The sequence below is a fragment of the Camellia sinensis genome, chromosome 3 (genome assembly GCF_055761805.1).
Source record: "Camellia sinensis isolate YWXY chromosome 3, ASM5576180v1, whole genome shotgun sequence".
NCBI classification, from domain to species: domain Eukaryota; kingdom Viridiplantae; phylum Streptophyta; class Magnoliopsida; order Ericales; family Theaceae; genus Camellia; species Camellia sinensis.
Window position 1 is genome coordinate 176,894,784 of NC_138963.1, and position 23,845 is coordinate 176,918,628.

The 23,845-nt window shown below is 36.9% G+C and overlaps 1 protein-coding gene across 3 annotated transcripts in view; it reads right to left on the minus strand.

Moving 5' to 3' along the window:
* Positions 1 to 20,765, minus strand: part of LOC114257339 (uncharacterized) — a 33,080-nt gene extending 12,315 nt beyond the window's left edge. The window contains exons 1-4 of one of the 3 annotated variants that reach the window (XR_014364801.1): positions 20,485 to 20,765; positions 20,122 to 20,398; positions 19,593 to 19,624; positions 3,742 to 3,860 (exon numbers count right to left, since the gene is read on the minus strand). Coding sequence is in view for 1 of the 3 variants with exons in the window: in XM_082921526.1 (XP_082777652.1) it covers positions 3,742 to 3,860; positions 16,242 to 16,386 (264 nt within the window). In the remaining 2 variants the exon portion in view is untranslated. Of the gene's footprint in view, positions 1 to 3,741; positions 3,861 to 16,241; positions 16,523 to 19,592; positions 19,704 to 20,121; positions 20,399 to 20,484 lie in introns of those variants that run through there. The other 2 variants (XR_014364802.1, XM_082921526.1) reach the window with 2 other exon arrangements.
* Between the last annotated feature and the right edge of the window lie 3,080 nt (positions 20,766 to 23,845).

The following is a 23,845-nucleotide window of genomic DNA, read 5'->3' on the forward strand; positions in this document are numbered from 1 at the left end:
TTTTGGCCCCAACCCCACCTCAAACAATGCCGACGGCTGAACGAGCTTGTCCCATTTGGCATTTTCTCTCTCCCTCCACTCCTTCACCCTTTTCATCCTCCCCTCCGCAGCTGCCCCCAGTTTCGGCTCCACCGACCTGATGGGTACTTTCCAAACGGTGCGCACTCCAAGCCCCCCATTGGCAGACACGTAGAACCATCGTGGTCGCCACCCCTTGATCGACGATGATAGCCCCGCCACCAACCCTCTCCCCACTGATGCCTGCAGAGTGACCCACGTCTCCTGCTGCCCCGAGGCCTTATAACATGCAAAGAATTCGTCTACTGTCATGGCCTCCCCTCCATTCGCTTTCGGCCATGCACTTGCGCAGGCCAGTAGGATCTTCCATGCGTTGGGCATTAGTTGCCCCGGTGCTACCTCCAGACGGTTGAGCACATCCACCACCACTTGCGGTAGTGGTAACCTCAGTCCACCCTTCAGAGCTTCCTCATAAAGAGAAAACTCTCCTGGCCTGGCGTCAGACGGCCTTTCCGTTGATGTCGGCAGCAATAGCTCCACTTCCCCAAGGATCTGGTACTTTTCGCGGATAGCCTCCAACTCCGCCCCAGTAATCGTGGATTTGTCAGCCTTCGTATGCCAATGATCTGGTTTCGCCTGGCTGATTGGCTTTAGAGCTGCTATCATGGTGGAACCGTGGGGTCGTACCACTGACTCCTCCACCCTCTCTGTCCTATACTACGCCGCTAGCTCCACAGCATCATCATCTCCAAGCGGGTCCACCCTGACAATCGCACTCCCTTCTTCGGCCATTTTTGTGGTATGTTTGCGAATCGTTTCGGCGGCAGGAACAAGGAAATTGAAAAAGTGTTGCAGAGGTGTATTGTGAGCAACAAAGGAATTTACACTTGGAATATTTTGATTTTTCGTAAACAGGTAGGTAAATCGAATAATGCCAAAAGCCCACGGTTTGCCCGTATTCCAAGGATCCCAATTAATTTCTGCCAGTTTGAAAACTTTTCAAAATCATCCGCCAAAACTGTCTCCTCAACACCCATAATGACTTACCGTTTCATTTCTGATCCAACGCCTAATCTTCCCCCCTTACGGGATGTTGCCCTGTGTACGTCCATGATCCACTGTCCCCTCCCTTTACCATGTCTTTTCCACTTCAACTCACCACGTGACCCGCCGCGTCTCGAGCCCCACGCCCCTCCACCTCACCCTTCACGGTCGGCCCTCCTTGCGGTCGACCCTCCCGTTCGACCAAACGCCGCGGCCGGCCCTCCCCGCAGTCAGCCCTCCTGCTCGGCCAAACACCGCGGTTGGCCCTCATCGTGGTCGGCCCTCCCAGTCGGCCCTCCTCGTGGTCAGCCCTCCCGCTCGGCCAAATGTCGCGGTTGGCCCTCCTCGTGGTCAGCCCTCCCTCTCGGCCAACATCGCGGTCAGCCCTCCTGCTCGGCCAAACGCCGCGGTCGGCCCTCCTCACGGTTGGCCCTTCCAGTCGGCCCACATTGCGGTCGGCCCTCCTCGTGGTCAGCCCTCCCACTCGGCCAACACCGCAGTCGGCCCTCATTGCGGTCAGCCCTCCCGTTCGGCCAAACGCCGCGGTCGGCCCTCCCAGTCGGCCCACATCGCGGTCGGCCCTCCTCGTGGTCAGCCCTCCCACTCGGCCAACACCGCGGTCGGCCCTCCTAGTGGTCGGCCCTCCCGCTCGGCCAACCACCGCGGTCGGCCCAATCCCTAACACACTCATCTATGTCACTAATATTCCCTTCGTTGGACTGAAGCTGCACTTGGGAATGGGGGACTACTGACATGTATAAGCCCATAAAGGCCATGAATCACCTATGGCCCATCACTTGAAGCCCAGTGCATAACCCAGCTGACGAGGTCCAGGACAGCTGGAGTCCAACATGGCATAAAGAGCCAATGACATTCAGACACACGGCAAGAGAAGGACGAACCACATCAACAGACAAAGATCTGCAAAGTTATTGCCACTGCACATCACCATTAATGCAGCCCATCACAACATTTATTACGACAATACCTCTCCGCCGAAATAGGACCCCCTTACCTTGAGCAAGGCAAGTTACAGCATAGGCTTTCGGCAAGGAGAGCAGGTCGGAAGGGACAGCGAAATGATTGCCAAAGGATATAAGCGAATGTTGTAGACAAGAAAAAGGTTAAGCTTTCTATCTCTAATCTTCTCCCACATACTCTATTTCTCTTCCTAACTTGCTCGTCGGAGGGTTCACTAGGGTACTACCCCATTCCCCGTTGAACTTGTTTGCAGATTATCCGGTGGGCTCGATCATTTGGGCTTGGGCTTGAGGAGCTTGGACCAGTTCGCTCCATTCACTGGGATAAACTGTATCAACAGAAACCAAAATAAAGGTTGAGGATTTTCTCATCAAGGAACAGAAGGAAAGCTCTTACGGAGTATGGCTAAAAGTTACATGAATTTGTCTTGGACTAGCTTCTTCAACTCTTCGAGTCTTTTTATGATCTTTGGGTTCATCAAATCCCTAGCTTCCTTTATAAGGGTGCCTTCTTTGCTGAAATGATGTGCATCTACTACGGCTTTAATCTAGGTATGCAGCTTCTTGGGTGTCCTGTTAGTACTACCATCCCTTTTCAAATTCAAAAAGTACATGAAAAGGACCCAAATTAAAGGGAACAAAACAAGAACCAAGAGATTAATAGCCCTCAGCACAGATTCAATTAACACAAGAGAATGGATTATTGATTTCGTGATGGATTATTCTGTGATAAAATAAATTTAAGATAACCTGCCATATGATGGGCCTTCAAGAAAATCTATGATTTGATGGCATTTAATTTCAAAACGAAACAATAAATTAATGCAAAAATGTTTCAATTCACATACGTGTATAGGCAGTCTACATCCTTCCCTTCAAGTTCTTCTCTAGGGCTAAATGCATCCTTTACGCTGTGTTTGGTTGGGGGATTTGGAGAGGAATTTAAAAAGGAAAAGAGAAAAAGTGTATGAAACTATGTGAAATGTAGGCATATTTTTTTCACATTTCACTTATCTTTTCCATTTCTCTTTCCATATCCCTCCTCAAATTTCTCAACCAAACACAGTTAGGGTACACAATTGCTCCTCGGGATCCTCAATTGTGAGAAGATATTTAACTATCCTAATCTCTTTTGGCATAAGTCTCTAAAGGTTACCTCGTGCAGTCATGTACAAATGATATAATATATCTTTTACTTGTGACATAACAAATACAAAATTATGAGGGTTAAAGCAACATTTGAGTGTAATCCCGATGTGCGTTTGAAATCAGTCGTTGCACAATTTTATTTTCCACCAAAACATTGGAATAATTTTACTAGCATATGCGCTATTCTTTAAGATTTCTTTCCACAGAACTAGTTCTGTTTTACGGTTTATCATCTTTTTTCATGATGAGTTCATTTAAATGATATAACCTTCAATGAAAAAAATGAAAAGAATTAATGAAAAAATTTAACTTTCAATGGAACTTGAGAAAAAATGAAACACAATGCAGATAATTAATACACAGATTCCAAAATGAAGCTAGTTCAAAAAACAATTCTACAAGAAACACCCCCCACTTCCAACCCCCCAAACCCTGATGCATAAAAGAAAGTATTAATGGAAAGATGAAAAAAACAAAAGAAGACCGAGGGAGAGAGAGGGCTATCCCATTTCTAGAGATACCACTTTCTTAAGAAAAACAGTCAATTTACCTCATCTTTCATCATGTTTGACTCCTTGCCGGCTGACCAAGCTTTTGTGATCATGAGCACCAATGCCGAATCAAGTTGATTTTTCTCAGCCAAATTGTCTATCTTCTGGCAAGCATCATCTACAGAAGAAGAATTCATTATGTCTTGAAATTTCAACTCTGCATCATTCAATGCTTCAATACTTTCAGATGCAGTATCATAAGCTTGTACAGCAACCAAGCAAATGCTTCTAATTTTAGCAATAGCTAGTCGTATAGGAAAACGGAGATAAAATTAGTGTCATATATCTTGATCTAATAACCATCGATTACAACAAAAGTTAAACTAATTTGTGATCACTCAACAAAAACTCTAAAAACTAATAAATCCACCTAGAAGGGCTGTAATAATCTGACCCTCGTATCTGTTTCTGGAATATTTTCAATCCCTTATTATGAGCATTTAAATGCTTACGGTAAAATTTTATGTGAAATTGAATTTAATTCAGTGAATGTTATGGTTATGGATGCATATCTGTTTAATAAGAGAAAAATATGTCACAATTATAATGTTTGAATCAGAAATTGGAAGCCTTAGAGACTTAATTATCTGAAATTGATTTTACATTTGGGATCGGCATAATTTTTAAGTCATAATATGATTTTCTGTGAAATTTTAATTTGGAACGATTAAACGATTGATTTTTGTCTTATTCACATATTATATCTATCTATGTCCTCTTTACCATTTGACTTAGAAATTATCCTGGAGAGAGTGAGAGGAGAAGAAATTTGAGAGTGAGAAGAGAGTCCCACAAGGCAGAGATTAGGAAAGAAATTAAGAGGGTTTATAGAGAATTCAACTCAAGGTATGCTTAATCTATTCTAATTGATCCCTCTCTTTGATTTGAAAAGGAATTCCTCCATGTTATGTAAGTTAGGGTTTATAATATGGGTCAAGCATGTATTAAGTGATTAATTGGAGTGATGTCTCTTATGTTTGATGGATTTGGAATTATTTTGACCCATTTAGTGAGAATTTACATTTTATTTCTTTAAATAGTCATTTGCGATCATCTATGTAAACAAATGGCTAAGTGTATGTATGTTTATGGAAGGAAGTTGGAAACTCCATGGAATTGGATTGTGAATCATGAATTCAAAGTGATTAAGAATCTAAGTTGATTTATGATTGATTTTTCATGTGATTTTGAGCTTTAAACTTGTGTTAAATTGAGCTATTTTGAGCCTTGCTATGTATTCTCTAAGTTGGGTTTTGTGTGAGTTTCGGACTGCCAAAACAGGGGCTCGGCCGCACGTGTGGAGGTCATGGCCGCACGTGCGGGCAAGAGAAAAAAATGAGATTTTGCATTCTGCCTATGGCTGCTCGTGCGGTGAGGAGGGACCGCACGTGCAGTACATGTCCGCATGTGCAGTGGGGACGGCCGCACGTGCGGCCCATGCCGGGAAATCTCGTCTGCTTCGTTTTACGTGCTTGACCCTCTGATATGCTTGAAATCAGTATTTGATGCTTTTTGATGTTTGTAAACTTATTCGAAGTAAAACGAGTCAGGAAATAGTTTAAAAATGAAACGAACTAATTCTTGGGTGGCATGCATATGTAGGGCACCTACTGGGAGGGATTATCGCTCCATCCACGCATTGTGAGTAATAGTACGACAAATGTACATTTTACTTACCGTTAATGACTGTGGTTACTAACGCTCTGTTCTGTGTAAATGATTACATTAACATTTATATCGGTTGAGAATCAGTGTGAACTTGTATAAATGCTGGAAGATTTGCATACATCGGTATGACCTTGGCACCTTTCTGCTCTGTCACTAACGAACATTAACGCTTTGTTATCGATAAGCAAACTACGTCATTCTTAAGAAATAAATGGAACTTATGTTCATCCAGAAAGGATGGTACTTGTGTGAATCGAAGATTATTCGGTTGTATAATACATGAATCTAAGGTTATTCAGGACCTATAATATGAACACAAAGGTCTACCACCATTATATGACCCACGTTCTTATATGAATTATTTTGTCTCTATTGACCATACCGTCATGATACATGCGTCTTCTGTTACTAAATGTTATTGATACTCTATTATCTGCAAGCTAGCTATATTGATTCACAACGAATAAATGGAATGTATGTGCATTATGGACCTATGGTATCTCTGTATCTCTGGAATGTGTTACCTTTTGCTAACAATTATCAGTAATGTTCTGTTAAACCTATATTACCGATGGTAATTCATGTGAATAATGGGAAGAATGTATGTACTTTCTGTATGATGCTGAAGTTAATCTGTTCCGATGATTTCTGGTATGGAGCAAAGTGTTGTACGGAACTAAGTGCTACACTTTGGTGGGAGCCATCTCTAGAATCCGTACGAGCCACCTCTTGAGTCCATACACATGTTATTTCTGGGCCGCTAGGCCGTTCTGTTATTTCTGGGCCGAAAGGCTGTTCTGTTATTTTTGGGCTGAAAAGCTGTTCTGTATATTTCTGGGCCAAAAGGTTGTTCTGTATATATTTCTGGGCCGAAAGGTTGTTCTGTATATTTCTGGGCCGAAAGCCTGTTTTGTATATATTTCTGGGTCGAAAGGCTGTTCTGGATATATATTTCTGGGCCGAAAGGCTGTTCTGTATATTTCTGAGCCGAAAGACTGTTCTGTATATATTTCTGGGCCGAAAGGCTGTTCCGTATATATTTCTGGGCTGAAAGGCTGTTCCGTTATTTCTGGGCCTATGGCTGTTTTGTATCTGAAGACCCATGGCTATTCTGGAAGTAATTACAGAATGTAGTTAATCATATGCCTCTGCAATTATATGCTTTATGACTCAAGTTAAACATTACATTATTTATGTACTATTATTCACTAAGTTTCACTCATCCTGTATTTCGTCTGTTTCTGTAGGTAATCAACTAGGAGACCAGTCCTAACCCTTAAGGCTCGTCTCTCTCTTGTCAACCTCGGTGTGTCTAGGCACTTAGCTGAAGCCCGTACATTTGTAAAGTGTTATTAGTTTTTTTGGCTTATGCTTTGGTGGTCTTTCATTAATATTTTTGTTATACGCCCAATTGTGGGGCTAAGTCGAGGTATATGTGTGTAAGTTTTTTTGTATATTATTTACCTAATGTGATGTGTGGTCCTGGCATAATAGTGGTAGCTCAATGGAATAGATTTTTGTTATCAAGTGCTTCCGTTCAGGCCCCATACGTTACATATATCGGTTTTATGTCCGTTTCTGATGTAGTCATGCCCAAAACTTTTAGGGGCGGTTTTGGGTTGTGACAAGGGCAATAAAGACTTGAGTGAAAAATAATTGAACAACCTAACAGGGAGAATCAAGATGTAGTTAATCTACCATTTTGCTTCGTTGGATTGTCGTAATAAGATTCTATTACATTGTGAAGATGCATAAAGAATTCTTTTGTAAAATCTTGACGACACCGATCTCAAATGGTGCCCCCTTGATCACTTCAAGAAGTTCATTATGTCTTTGGACATCATTATCAAACTGGGGAAAATATGTTTCAAGTGAATTCCCCAATAAACACAAACTCAAATTAAACCTAACATGGTCACACCAGACTCAGCATGGTTGATTCATAACGTAGATTAAAACTAGTAGTACTGTTAGCCAAGGAGAACGTGAAATTGCATAATCAAACATCTTCAATGCACACAAATTCATTTTGAGGAGAGTATGGCATCTGATGCTCACAGGCGAAGGGCAACTTCATGCCATTTTAGTACAGTGTAGGCATTGAGATCAAGAACAAACAAATTACAGCATCAACTTGCTCTCAAATAACTGTTCTTAATCCAGTGAATAGGAAACAACCAATATCATATTATTGTTCCACACTTTGATTGACCTTAAGATACATGTATGTACATATTTATATGTTTATAAAAGGACACCTCTTTCAGCTTCCTTCCAAGCCGTAATAGCATGTGTTTCATACCAGGATCATTCTCACTATCTGTCGGTCATGACCACGCTTGTAGAAGTGAGGTCGGATATTGTCCCATTCCTTGCTAAAAGCTATTAACGTTCTCCAGTTTGTTGTATTGGGCTTGTTAACCATAAAAACGTCAATTAGCTTGTCACAAATTCGAGTCATTTTATGGTCATCCAAAGCCTCAATATCATCATTTCCATCACACTCGTCACTATTTTTTTTCCAGCACTCCATGATTAGATGAGGGATTAGATTCCTCAAAAAATGACACATTTGGTACTACAGTTGTATCACCAACTACAGCTGTGAGAGAAGACCGCTGCACGCTAACCGGATTACTTAGCAAGTAATAACCTAGTATAAGAAAACCACAATCAATCACAACTGGCTTCTACGTACGTCTTAATTAACCTTGTCATTCAATTAGATTTATTTTATGGAGGTAAGAGAAACAATCAAAAAGAATTTTATGAGCATGAAGAAGCACTTTGTTAGTAATGGGCGCCCATGTGGCATGACCATTTGAATTTGAATTTGGAATCCTATCCAAATAGGTTTTGAAATTGAATTCAAACCTATTTAGGATAACCACTCAAGATACAGATATTATCAGTTTTAACTGATATGGATAGATATAATAATATATTATATATCTGATATATGGTTATGGGTAACCAAGAGAGAAACAACGTATGATCTGTTTCTAACCATATACTGACTCTCTCCCAAAAACAACGATCAAGTCATTTGCACTGTGATTTGTGTGGGTGATATTCAATCTGTGATATCACTTCACTGCTGGGTTGGTTTATCAGACTCTGGAAGCACGTGATTTATCCACGAGGTTCTATCATCAAAGAGGTATGATCTAAACATTTTATCCGCTGCATGTTTTGTACTTTGATTTACATTGGTATCAGAGCCATTGATGGATATTTTCGTGTTTCTTTTTAATCATGTGTATATTTTTACATGTGTATGTTTACATTATATACATGAATGTTTGTAAAAGAAAAAAAAAATCTACTTTGATTAGATTAAGAGCATAAATATTTTTTTATGTTCATTAATGTCTTTTTTCATACCATAAACGGTTTTATTTTGAAAAAAGAAGTCCGGCAGTATAAAAATCGGACCAGTCAGTACCCTGGAAGGCGGCGCATGGTATGCACGCGCCATCACGCCGCAGCCACGCGCGCCCACGCGCTGCCATGCGTCCACACGCGCCAGACGCCCCTGCATGCGCCATCACGCGCGCGTCAGCGGCGCTGTCCACGCGCACGCCGTCCGCGCCTCGCACGCGCGCCGCGTGTTGGAGCCCCGCTCCGAGCTGCGCCAAGCCGCCCCTTAAGCCGACTTGCGCCGAGTTGCGCTGAGCGGCGCCGAGCCGAGCCGAGCCGAGCCGTTTTTCCCGCCTGGCTTGGCTCTAAGGCTCTGTTTGTTTGTTTTTAATTCTGAATTGCGTTAATTGGCCATAATTTATTCGTTATAGCTTTGTTTTAAGCATGGTTGGTATCGTTAGACTCAGAATTAATTTTTCTACATTTTGTAAAATTTTGAAAATTTTATGAAAATAAAAAATATTTTTCCTGAAATAATAATGCATTATTTTTGCTTTAAAATGCATATGGTGTTGCATGATTAAATTTCTGGGGCTGAATTTTTTATTGTAGACTATTGATATAGTTTACTATTTACTGGTATAGTTATAGCATTTTATCAGATTCTGGAATATTTATTTCTGATTTTATGTGTGTTTATTAGTTATTTAAAATTCCAGAAAATACCAGAAAATACCAGAAAATTCTAGAAAATTTCAGGATGATGTACTTTCTGTTATGGCATAATTTAAATATTTAATACAGCATATTTTTTTTTTAGAGTTTGTAATATGTTTTTTTTAGAGTTTGTAATATGTTGTAATTAGAGGAGCATGATTATTTATTTATTAGAATTCCATTATTAAATGAATATAGCATGAGTTATTTGTAAATTTACATTAAGATGCTATTGTATGGAATTTATCATGCTTTGTATATGCCATAGTCAGTGGGAGGTTATTCGGTTGAGAGAAATCTTTGTAGATTAACTCCCGAAAACCAATATTTTGCGCATAAATTAAATTAAATTTTGGATAATTGTCACCTGTGGCGCAAGAGATGATTACGAGCATAGCGGATTTTCGATCTTGCGACTTGTGTAATATTGTCACTATTTAATTTAGATTTTTGCGGCAAAATTATATTATGCTAATCAAATTAATCCCAATGCGAATTTCTCTCTAAATTGATTTAACTTATGGAAGTTAATTTGATTGACCTAGACTTAGTAGAGTTGTTCAAATGTGAACAAACTAATCCCATTCTTTAGATGAGCAAAAGTCTTGGAGACTTTAGGTCAAACCTTAATTGAGCCAAAGTAAGGAAATATGACTCAAAGTCGCCGTGGTTTTGGTGCCTTGTTTGGCACAATAAAAACTAATGTGTGCGCTATGGTTAGCGGCATACTACGTAGTTTTGGTTGGCGAGTTTTGGAGTTATGAAATTAGTAAGCCCTCAATAGATCAGTATATGATCTTGACTAATGAGCTGCGCGGATTGACTTTGTAATTTGATTTGTAAATAATGTTACATCATTGGATGAAGTAACATTCAAGAGTCACGTCATCCTAGAAATGCGAGCTTAAATAAATTAGCCATTAAGTGTAAGACGAGTAGCCAGTATGAGCAGTGTTTTGCTCTCTACCCAATTATTGGGAGTTGGATGGAGCAAAATTTCATGCACTATAATAGTGTGCATTGAAATATCACGTGAAGTTAAAAGATTAGCGCTTAGAAGTTGCAAAATCTATTAACACTAAGTGAAAAGATTAGCGCTTAGTAGCTGCAAAATCTATTAACACTAAGTGAAAAGATTAGCGCTTAGTGGCTGCAAAATCTATTAGCATTGCCAACTTGTCTAAGTCTGGACACTTACTGTTTCCACACTTGAGTGTGAGACATGAGGAGGGGCTTCTTTGTATAATTCCTTAGCTAGGCTAACGATTTTTTTTAATAACGTTTAACACTAAGCGCAAACGTTGCGGCATAGTGATGAAAAGGTCAAGGCCGACAAAGTTGTTATGACTCTAAGAATTTGACGCATCACTTGTGAGAGCATTGTGTTGAATTAGACTCTTTAGCCTAATTCGCGCTTAAGTTACTTTGGAGCTGTCATAGTTGATAGCTTATTCTCTCCTTCTTGTGGATAGTAGAATTAATTGCAAGTAACTATGAAGCGAGAAATAGATATGGCAAGATGAGTATCGTCATCTTTCAACTAGATGCAGTAAAGTGTATGGAGAATAAAATTGACTTGAAGGTGCAGGGGATTAGCACTTACTAGTTAAATTTGCGACTTAGGCGCACTTGATATCTCCATGACATCCCTTTTATGATCTAGTGAATATGACTTTGTCGTGAGTCATTACCTAGTTGGGCCTAAACCTTTAAAACTTGTCTTTGAGAACTCACACATTAAGATGATTGGAATTAGTTTATGACATTGGTCATGAACCAGTGGCTTATTATACTTAATCACATTAATGAGATGATGACACGATGGTTTGAGTAGGCCTTCTCGAACCCACTCGCTTATGACATCCTGCTCTCATGTGAATGTGTAACTTTGTTCGCAATGGGTGCGCACAAGTAAGTAGGAAAGCCGTAGAAGGTCATTTGTATTGGCGCATTTAGTCCACTATGATATTTGTGACTAGATATGTGTGAGGGTATGATAGCTAAGCCTCAATCTCGACACATTTATAGATTACGATACGCATCTGAGTCAAGACTATTTGATCTCCCATAAGTCAAAAGTTTTGAGATGATTTTTGACATTGCACATATGAGGTTGAGATCAATTAGATAACAGCTTTCATGCTTTTAGTTTTGACCAAGGTGGCGAATATTTATTTGAGTTATTTTTTAGAAAACTCTGTGAAGAGAGATGGGTGCTTAGAAAATTGATTATTCCTAGTACTCAACAACACAATTGTGTAGTAGAGATAAGGAATTAAATATTGTTAATGATAGGTGGATAATGGAGGAAAATGTTTCCCAATTGGAAATTGCACTAGTTTGTTGCCTATATCCCTAACTAAGTGCCCTCCATATCAGATTTTACACTCCATTTGAGTAATGGGTTAGCGGAGAGCCATCTATGGGCGATCTGTAACCGTTAAGCAGCTTATCTTTATTTTACTTCTCATAAGATTGCGAAGTTCAGACCTAGGGTTCTATAGCGCATTATTGTATGCGGTCATGCAAACCCTTCGGGTCATGTGCATATAGGTAAGCAGCTTTGTGGTAGTGTAACTAAGTCACATAAAGTTTTATTAGTAAAGGTGACGTGAACAGAGTTTTTGGAACTCTACAAGATAGAGAATTCCAAGCATAACGCTCTATGTAGCCAAGTTGAGAATGGAAAGAAATTTCTAATATCCTAGGGACAGTAGGAGCGATGTGCCTACTAATGGATTACTCCATTAGAGCAGAATACTCTACATTCTTAGTTGCGTGGTAGCAAATGTGAAAATTTTCCACGTCATCACTGGGTGATTGAGAGGGAAACATTCATGATTGCTCCGCAAGATGATAAAGAGCCTAGGATAATGCCAAAGGCTCTAGTCCCCTGTTTTTAGAAAGTGGATCAATGTTGCGCAGTTTAAGACAAAGTCTTTGAGGATTAACTATTTTTTATAATTTGGTTGACTTTCCATTATGACGCAAAACTGTTATAAAGTTATGCGTAATTTGGATAGTCATTGTTGAGGCATAAGGCTCGCTAGATACCGAATGGTCGCACCATTGAGGAAAGTGTAGACCATGAGAAGACTTCCTCCTGGGGAGTGAGGTTATTTTGACTTAGGCTATGATTGACATAAGTTCGGAACATTGATTTGTGGACATTGTGACCCGATTTTTCATTAGAGAATTGGATAAGTAGATCCGTAAGGATTTACCTTCTGCTTTTATGGTGAAAAGTTAGGAGCGCAAAAAGGTTGCTGGTTCCAATAAATCTTTTACAACCTAAAGCAGTTATCCAAACAGTGGTTCTTAGATTTCGTCAAGCCATGATAGGCCAACGATGATCAATGAAGACCACTGAGGCATGATCAATGGTCCAAAAGAAGTTTTTTCCTTACTTAGTCATTATAAGCCAGGAATTTAAAAGGTTGTCGCCACCTAGGGTGGGCAGTCCTCCATTTTAGATATGATGGACATGGGTGATGTAATTCATATGCTCGGATGTACGATCCTTAGGGATTGTTTTAGGAAAATTCTCGGTTTGTCTTCGATGACTTACATAAGGAATATCCTAGAACGATTCTAGATGCAAAATTGCAAACCCATTGACTTACCTATCGGTAAAAGCCAGAGCCTTAGCTATTGAGTGAATCCTCAGATTGTCTTTGGGAGAAACAGATGACCTATATTCCTTGATCTTTTCTTTGTTGTGGGAGCCTAAAGTACGCTATGTGGGCGTATTCGGCATGATAAGTGTTATCTTTGATAAATGGTTAACTGAGTTGTTTAGACATTGACCTTGCTCATTAGACTGTGGATAAAATGCTTTACTAGAAGCATATTAATTTGCTCCTTGTAAGATTCAATGCGCTAGTTGGGCGCATCTGCGCTAGTTGGGCGCATTAAGAATGAACGCAAATTGGTCACAAAAAATATCTTTAGAGAGGTTATTGCGCAAGAGGTAGTGATCTTAAATCATTTCATGTGAGGCGCACATGGTAGATTCCGTTGTATATACTTATCGCAAGAGGTGCTGATATGGCTTATGTTTGGAATCTATAATTGCGCAAGCTGTGGTCATTTTCTTTTAAATCGATCACTTATTTTGAGATGATGGGATGTTGACACTATTATGGTTTGTGTCATAATGATTAGCAAATGATGATGTCAGCAGGCAAGATTGGCTCACTCACACGAGCAATCGCCCTTGGCGCTTAGGAGCGAGCAAGGTTGAGACTAGTGGCTTATTTTTATTTGGAGCCAAGAGAGGCTTAAATAATCCACTATGCATGTCGCCTTGGTTACAACCAAGATGAGGTCGTGTTAAGGACCAAACATGGATGATAGTACCCACTTTCCATGTTGTACCTGTTATGATTAGCCAGATGCGAGATCTCATTTGGCGCCTAGAAGGCAAGCAAATAGAGAATTCGGGTTAGGCGCTAGAAAGCGACTAGACTAATATCTGTACGGTGTATTGAGTATGACATCACTCTTTATGGAAGAGTTACTCCACCGTAGCATGTATTCATACTATATATGCTTGGCGACCGAGTAATGAGGTGAGAGAATGGATCCCTGCTTCCTCACCGTGTGAGTCTTACATGTCATTATTGATATGACTTTCATTTATGTACCCTTTTGTGACTTTTGACTATGTCATAAGGTAAGGGGTTGATGTTCTGCTACTTTGGTATGTTGCCTGCGGTCATGCATGATTCGGCCTTAAGGGACATCACTGGGAAAGCGGTCAATCCTAAACTAAATGGCATGAGTGCAAAGGGAAGATCATCTAGTATTACACCACTGTTGTATATTCACTGCCGGCAACTCATATCGCTCTGTATGAGAGGCGAATTGAGTGTGAATATATTGCAAGAATTAAGAGGGTCAAACATGCTCTTTTTGAGGGATTAGAGATTTTTTTTTGGATCGGTGTAATTAGATGGGTTTGGGGTATATGAGACACTATTTCTGTTCTTTTTGGGTTGATGTCTCTATGCTGGCTCATTTTGAGTTTCTAGTATAGAGCTCCTACATGCAGGTATTCTTAGCAGTCGCACGGTGCAGTGGCTAGTATGAGATTGTTTATTTTTTGGGAGATTGAGATAGAGATGTGGCAGTGTCATGCCAACTCATGTGCGAGTGGGAGATGTTAGTAATGGGCGCCCATGTGGCATGACCATTTGAATTTGAATTTGGAATCCTATCCAAATAGGTTTTGAAATTGAATTCAAACCTATTTAGGATAACCACTCAAGATACAGATATTATCAGTTTTAACTGATATGGATAGATATAATAATATATTATATATCTGATATATGGTTATGGGTAACCAAGAGAGAAACAACGTATGATCTGTTTCTAACCATATACTGACTCTCTCCAAAAAACAACGATCAAGTCATTTGCACTGTGATTTGTGTGGGTGATATTCAATCTGTGATATCACTTCACTGCTGGGTTGGTTTATCAGACTCTGGAAGTACGTGATTTATCCACGAGGTTCTATCATCAAAGAGGTATGATCTAAACATTTTATCCGCTGCATGTTTTGTACTTTGATTTACACACTTGAATGGGGCCATGAGTTGGACTCAATTGAAGATAGATTCATTTGATGAGTAACAAGATAAGACATGCTTACTGAGCAGTAAAGGCTCTATAAACTTGTTATAAAAATATAAAAAGGGGTAATTACAGGGAAAAAAAAACCCCAAAGTTCTTAGAAACAAAATAAATAAATCTTGAAATTTTAATTTCATCAATTCAAACTTAATCTTTTGATTTATTTTCAATATAAACCATTGGCTTATGGCCGTCAAGTAAAACTGACAAAAAAAAGAAGAGTAGTTTAGCCTTTAAACTCAATGTTAGTATATACAAAATGTCTAAAATATCCTTCTTCATTGAGTTTAATACTAAAATACCTCTATTTTATTGGTTTTACTTAAAAATAGACATATGTTTTAGATTGAAAATAAATCAAAAGATTAGTGTTTAAAATGACAAAATTAAAACCTATGGTTTATTCTGTTACAAGAATCAAACCTGAATTTTTTTTTTTTCAAAAAAAAAAAACAGTGCCAACCAAAAAAACCAGAAAAAATCAAAAAATAAAGGCTGTACATGTGCAGTGTGCACAAAATACTAATTACAAATCAATGCCCAACCAATGTCTAATTTTCAGAAAGGTTGGGAAAGACTAGTGAAACCACTAGGATTACCAAACAGGTTACACATTTACAAAGAGTTATAATGGGAATAAGTAATACAATAATTAACAAAAGCAACAGGAAGAAGATGAGAAAAAAATAAAAAGGTTAAGAAGAAGAACAATATCAATTCAGCTATCAGCCATCACAAATATCCTTTTATTTTCTTTTTTCCTCGTCAAAATTTTATTCCTCTATAACATTTTTTGCAAACAATACTGCAATTATAGCAAAAGTGACCTTCTTTTTCAACTATCAATTGACATACGGTTTCAATTCTGTTTTCAAAAGTTGATTAAAACATATACAGCATGAGCACATGTCAATTCTAATAAGTTTCAATAGAATATTTGTTTATTTCTCTAGATAATTGAGGAAAATGAAAGTAAACCAAGTTCAACAACATTGTTTCCATGTATATCATGAAAATTTATTCTTTGATATATTATATATTTTGCTACACTTTCTCAGTAACCAAACAACGGAGCATAAAATGATGAAGCTCACATGAAGGACGATATACTTGCCTTCAAATTTAGAAGCGAAAGTTTGTGGCCTTTGACTTGAAAAACCGATAAAAGAGAGAGAAGGAAGATATTCTCTTGAAGTAGTTGTCGGCAAGCTTACTGGGAAACAACAAGATCTGCTTTGCATCGCAGAAACCAGCTCCATAGATACGAAACTTTCTCGAGAAAATATGTGCAACAAAAACTTTCTCGAGAATTTTTTTTGGGTTTTAGTATGTTTCTAGAAGCAGGACGAGAGGATGAAACGAGAAAGACCAAGGATACAAGACATTTTTATTGCTAATATTATATAATAACCTATTATAATATGTTATTCAAATGTTAATGTACAATTGGGACGTCTGTTTTAACTTTTCAGAATCAATTTATGACTTTTAACTTTGAAAAAATTATTTTGAATTGTTTGGTTAAACTTATTTCAAACAACTTCTCATTTTAACAGTTTATTTTAACTCAAAAAAATTAATTCTGAGAAGCTGCTCACCCCTTACTTCTGATTATCAGTTTCTGCTAATTTATGGTTATATTCTTAAATTTTTTTATTTTTTATTTTTTTAAAAATAGAAAAAGACTTAAATGGACTATAGATTATTATTATTATTATTTATGAGAAATGTAGACAAACAAAAAATAAAAATTAATTGAAAAAGCTATTTCACAGCTTATTTAACAAACGCTACTCAGCAACTTAAATCTATAAACCAACAGCTGCACCAAACAGATTAATAACTTTTGATTAAAGTCATAATCTATAATCTGTTAAGCTATAATCTATAAGCTGTTTTAACAGCTACACCAAACGGGGCCATTATATAATAGGTTATTATAATATGTTAGTACTAGCATATCCCCGTGCCTGAAGGCACGGTGTAAATAATGTTCGGATCAAAATGTAATTGTAATTTATACATATCATGTTGAAATTTGTGAAGGACAAAATTTAAATAAAATAAAACAACAAAAACATCTAATAATTTATTTTATATAATAAACTCAAACACAATAGGTTCTTGTGAAGGACAAATTAATATGTCTACACTAAATAACAGAAGACAATTTTGGAAGTAAACAATTTTTCTTACCTTTCCCTCACAGGAAACAATAACAGATTTTCTATAAACTAATAAACTGAAGTGATAAACTAATATAGGGAAGTAATAAACTGATAAACTGAAACACACAGGGAAGTAATAAACTGAAGCACCCAAGAATTCCATGACTAAACCTTTGGATCATATAGGGAAGTAAAAAAAAAATTTGTTTTCCCCCCTATTGTATGTAGTGATTGAACAAATTTGTGGTGCTTTCTTTTTTGTTTGTCTGGTTAGTTTTTTTGTTCGTTTCGTTATTTTGTTTTGCTTCAACTAAGCTTTGTATATTTTTAGGTCCTGGTATATGTCCCTTGTATTTGGGGTATGCCCCAAGAATTCCAAGACTAAACATAATCAACAGTGACTGAGAAAAAAATACTAAACTTACCAACTGAGTGCGAGTTCGAAGGGAGCAGCATCAATACTATAGTTTGTGAAGTTTGTGAAGGACAAAATTTAAATAAAATAAAACAACAAAAACATCTAATAAATTATTTAATAAACTCAAGCACAATAGGTTCTTGTGAAGGACAAATTAATATGTAGCAAAATAGGTTATTGTGAAGGACAAATTAATATGTCTGCACTAAATAACAGAAAACAATTTTGGGAAGTAAACAATTTTTCCTACCTTTTCCTCACAGCAAACAATAACAGATTTTCTATAAACTGATAAACTGAAGCAAAAAACTGATACAGGGAAGTAATAAACTGATAAATTGAAGCACACAGGGAAGTAATTGTTGGAAATAATGGTTTATAGGCTTATTTTGGGCTAACTTTGAGCCCAATTTTGAGTAGGCCCTAAACATCTTTTGGGATGGGTCCGAATAAGTGACGTGTTCCTTGCCGCATAGCAAGTCACACGGTGAAGACGGTTCATCAAAACCATTTATGAGTGAATGGGAACTTGACGTCGTTTTCGGGTTCGTAAAATGGACATTTAAAGAATTAAATGTGGGTTTCCTTGAAATGAGTTGTCCCACATTGAAACTTTAAAAGAGCTTTGTTGAGTATATAAGCTCTAAATTACAACACTTGGGTTGGGCCCCAAAGGGCACCCCAAGTTTGTAGAAGGAAAGAGTTATGGACAAAGTGAACCTTAGCCCAAACCACCACACGCGCCGCCGTCTGTCCTGCTGAGCTGGGTGCAGGTGTAGGTCGGGTCGATTCTAATATTAATATTTTTGAGAAATTTATTTGAACTTTTTCCAAAAAACTTATCGAAATTAATTCATTTATGAATTTAATTTTTCTGTCCATTTGTTACTTTTTCAGTCCAATTTTTTAAACAAATTAAACCGTTCAAACAGTTTTTCGGATCTGTTGACAACTAGACAAATTCAAATTGCAGTTTACAGGTTCAACTGAGACCAAATCTGTTCAAAATTCTAAACTGCATCTGTTCGGCTGTTTTCATACCTGTTCAGATTTTCTGGACAGGTTTATTACTGCTAAGTTTCAAACAGATTGGAAAATAAAACTACCAGCAGTTCTGGATAGTTTTATAACTGTTGCAGTTGTAGATCTGTTTGAATTTTGACTCATATCTATTCAAAACAGTTTCACACATGTTCACTTCCTTTTAGCATCTATTCGGGTCAGTTTGGATTGCCTATAAATTCAGACCATTTCCAGCAGTCTTGGGGATCCGAAATCAGTCTGAAAATCATCTAGAAAATTTTTGTTCTCCTCATTTTCTTGCTTTATTTGCACAAATTCTTTATATTAATTTTTAGGGAAATTAAAGAGAGTATAGAACACTAGGTTCTAGTTCGCTGGACAAATTTATTTGAAGTGCTACTACAAATTTGTGAAGATCATTGTATTCCGGGAGATAGACGCCACATAACCGTAAGCACCGTAACGGGGCGAATCTGTCTTAAGGACAGAGTGTCACATACTCGACTTGGTCTTTTATTTTTCATTCGGTTCGATAAAATAAATTCTATAAGTTATTTATTTTATTTTGTTTGATTTAGTTTCAATTTATTTTATTTACACAGAAGATTGTTCTAGCAGTAATAAACTGAAGCACCCAAGAATTCCATGACTAAACCTTGGGATGATATAGGGAAGTAAAAAACAATTTTGTTTTCCCTCACAGAAAACAAACCCAGCCATATCCAACACAGCCAAAAACAAAAACAGCTATAATCAACAGCCAAGTTCAAAGGGTTATAAGGAAAGAAGGAAGAGAGAAACAACATAATAAATATAATCAACAGCGACTGAAAAAAAAAATACTAAAATTACTAACCGAGTGCGAGTTCGAAGGGAGCAGCGTCGGTACTGAAACAACATAATCAACAGATTGGCAGTGAGTGTCTTCAAATAAAGTTAACAGAAGAAGAAGACACATCAATGTAATTTACACCATTTCTCAAAAAAATGTAATTTACATCAAGCAAGAAAATAAGACTTGTTTGCACTCTAGTTCTGCTTACAGTACATTGATCAAATCTGACTTAGTATGGTATAATCACTGAAAATGTAAAGAAATTAAACAAAAATCAAATTCAGTTCCACACAAACAGACCTTTATTTCATGGTTATGTCAAAGCACAACAGAAATGTACATATAATTCAACAAATAACATCCTTGCCATCTTTAAGTATGAACATTACATTACATATACGATACTACATAAATCTTTAAATCACTATGAACAATTCCCCGTCTTTATGGTCAGAAATAACAGGAAACTTAGAAACCATGAAAATGGCCAGACCCAAATCGTTATATCTTTACAATTACAAAGAATATGACAATCAGAGTCTCCTCTTACCTTTCTTTTCCATGTCCTCAGCTATCAAGTCCATTCCTCTGTTTCCACTTTAGACTAACAATTAGTCAATAGCTACATATCTCTTCAATCAGAAACTCTATAACCTCATTACGTTTCTTTTTATTCAAAAATTAAAAAATTAATGTACAGGTAAACTAATTTCTTATTCAATGGGTTTAATTAATTGTAAATATTAAAACAGACACAGCCACAAAAACAAAAACGTAGAGAAAAGATGAGAGGCTTCAATCTTACCTTGCAAGGATGAGTGTCGATGCTGAACAAAAAAACAAACAATCAAAACAACAATGATTTCGTAAATTCTGATTCCAAAATAACAAAAATCAAAACAAACAATCTTACCTTGCCAGTTCGAAGGAAAGCATGAAACGATGACTGAAGTGATGAACGAGGATGAGGAAAGATGGAGGAGGATAGGAAATAGGGGGTTCGAGCTTGGGTCTCCGGCAATAGCGGTGGTCGTCACAAGGAGAGGTGGTTTTTGTTGTTTACTGATTTTCCTCTTCAGTGGTGAGTGGCGTCGAAAGAGAGAGGATTATACAGTTTTTTTAGCGATCGGAGGAGTATTGGATGATCATAGACGATTGGCGATGGTCGTGGGTAAATGGAATTTGACTGTAGATGGGAGGAATATGGGATGAGTAATCCTAGGATCATAAAAAAAATATCATGAAGATGATCATAAAAGATTCTCCGTCTTTAGATTACACTTACAATAAAACATCACACACTAACCAAATGATGAAAAATTTTCATGATACATTTCATAATATTTTTTTCATGATCCCTAATATTATTCATACCGGATGGATAATTCATTACGCCATCTCCAACGGTGAACCAAATTCACCATCAGATTTGAATTTGGTGAAAAATTATCATTTTTATGACTCCAATGGTTTCACCAAATGGATATCAAATTGAGAATTCACCAAAAGATTCACCAAAATGAGAATGTGCTGGGTCTTTCACCAAAACACTATTCATTACTGTTGTATTTTTACTACTGGATGACCCATCGGATGACCAATTTTCGCAAAATTTTGTATAGATTTTACACTGGGAGGTCGACCCCCCGGATGACCCTTAAGCTTGAAAATTCAACTACAGAATTGTACAGATTTTACTCTTTTCGATCAACCGGCCGGTCATCCCCCCGAACGTCTAGTGCGTTTTGATGAAAGTTATAATATACCATTGGAGTGATTGATATTAAATTGAGCCAAACGTTTTTTTTTTTACTCAAATTTAGTGAAAAATTTATTCAACCGTTGGAGATGCCCTTAATTCATGAAAAGTAAACTAGCTCTAATAATAAAGGATGATTAGGCAAAAAGAAAATCTTTATTTAGGCCTAGTTTGACATCTCTAAAAAAATTTAAAAAGTCAAAAAGTCACTAAAAAAGTTAAAAAGTTATCACTATTCACAAATTAAAACCATAAAAAAATTAATTTATTACATATTTTAATACAAAGACGTGACTGGTACTGAAAATTGATGGAAAGGTTGTCAACGGGGAAAAAAAATAGGTATATATATTTATTAAATTGGAGGGTAATGTTAAGCAGTGAGGGCCCACCACGGGTCCCGTTTTGATAATCCGAACCATTTGTGTAGAACTCGTCGAGTACTATATGCTTGTAAAAAATCACGTTAATCGGATATGGATAGCTACATGATTAAATCAGTTTTGTATAAAAAATAGATGGTGTTATAGTTAACGGTTGACAAAAAACTAACACGATCAGATAGCTATCAATATCTGATAAACGTGATTTTTTACAAACATATAGTACTCGACGAGTTTTACATATTAAACGTTTCCGATTAGCAAAATGGGACCAGTGGTGGGCCCACACGGGCTGAACAACACCGTCCAATTCAAACCCGAAAAGGAGGCAACCGTTTTCCACCTCTAACCAGCCACCTACACTGCTTAGGTACTGCACGGGCTACTCAATAACTTCTCCTATACACTTATTTATATAATTTTTTAATACACATTTTTTCATAAAAAGTCTAAAAGTTAACCCAAACATCCATCTTTTTTTCCTCAACTTTTTTGTCTAAAAAGACAAAAAGTGCACTTACTTAGGACACTCCAAACAAATTATTATTTTTTTCTTCATCAGCATACAAATACAACTTCCACGATAGAAAATTTAGATTCTCCAAAATTATTTTGTAGTCTCGAAGTATGTGTATGTGATGTTTCTAATCAATAAAGTCGTGCAAAAAAGAAAGAGATAGGGCTAACTGGTTACATCAGCTCTACCCATACTATCACTATTGCTTTTGTTCAAGAACACAACTAGGCCCTGTTTGTTTGGGGTTATAGAGAGAAAATTGTGATTGATAGCGAGGTGAGACCCACTATATATTACGTTTGTTTTGAGAAATAGAGAGGGGACTTCTTTTCCATTGGAATTAGGATAGGCCTTGGAAGGGAGATTGTGATAGAAGAGGTGAATGTGGTATTAGAAAAATAGTCCACTGAATTATTTTTTTATTTATTTTGTACATGTTAGGCATTTTTTTTTGAACATTAATGTTTAATTTTTTATATTTTTTGTTAAGTAAAAATCATTGTTTTATTTGTTTTACTTTTTTTTTCTAGAAATTTTTTATTTTTTATTTTATTTTTTACATGTTGGGCATTTTTTTTTAACATTAATGTTTAATGATTTTATATTTTTTTATTTGTTTTATTATTTTATAGAAAAATAATTTAACAATTCTTACACCAACAACTCTTATTAAAATAAACACAATTTTACTTAATCCCCTCACTAACAATCCTCTCACTATTAATCCTCTCATTATAAATTTTCCCATTTTACCTCTAAAAATAAACAGAGCCTAGTGTATAAAGACTAGGACATTGAAAAAAGGTAGAGTTTCAGATATTCATATCTGTGATCACCCAATTTCTTAAGCTGTGAGGGGATTGGTCTTGAATTTAAATATTTATTTATTTTTTAAAAATTTTATGGAGAATTGAAATGTTGCTTTGCTTTTGGCATGGTGGCAATGGAAAAAGTAATCAATATAAAAGAAAATGGAATATAATATAAGGTCCCCCAGAATCTCATTTGCTCTTATAACCATTTAAGTTTGTCTTCAAGGTCACGATGGACTTCACGGTCAAGATTTTAAAGCAACTTGATATGCTTTTAATCGTGAACTGTATTAGCTCTTTGCGGCTTTTAAGTACGTGATTCTTTACTCCTAGTTGGCATCGAAAAAGTTATTTAGGCCTTGCTTGAGAACAGGTTAATTTAGTTATTTTTTAGTTATTTGACTAAAATATGAACTAAAAAAAATTAGTATGTTTGGAATGACTTTTTGACTTTTTATGAAAAGATGTGCAAAAAGTAGATAGAAAAGAGAATCTTTGACTTTTTTATATGAGTTGTTGGCTTTTTGACTTTTTAGCAACTTTTTTACTAAACCGGTTTGTTGCCAAACGAGACCTTATTTAAAAAAAAATAAAATCTTGAAAAGTAACCGAGATATAAAATAAATTTATTTAACACATTTTATTTTTGAAATACTTTTTCTAGGTGCATAATATTGTCCATTGGAGCAAATGATAGTGAAACTTCTAAGAGACTTTTTTCTCCTTTTCGCCTCTTACCTTTGCTTTTGTCGACCTCTCGAATTACATGCCAAGAAGATTGGACAACAATCTTTACCCCTTTT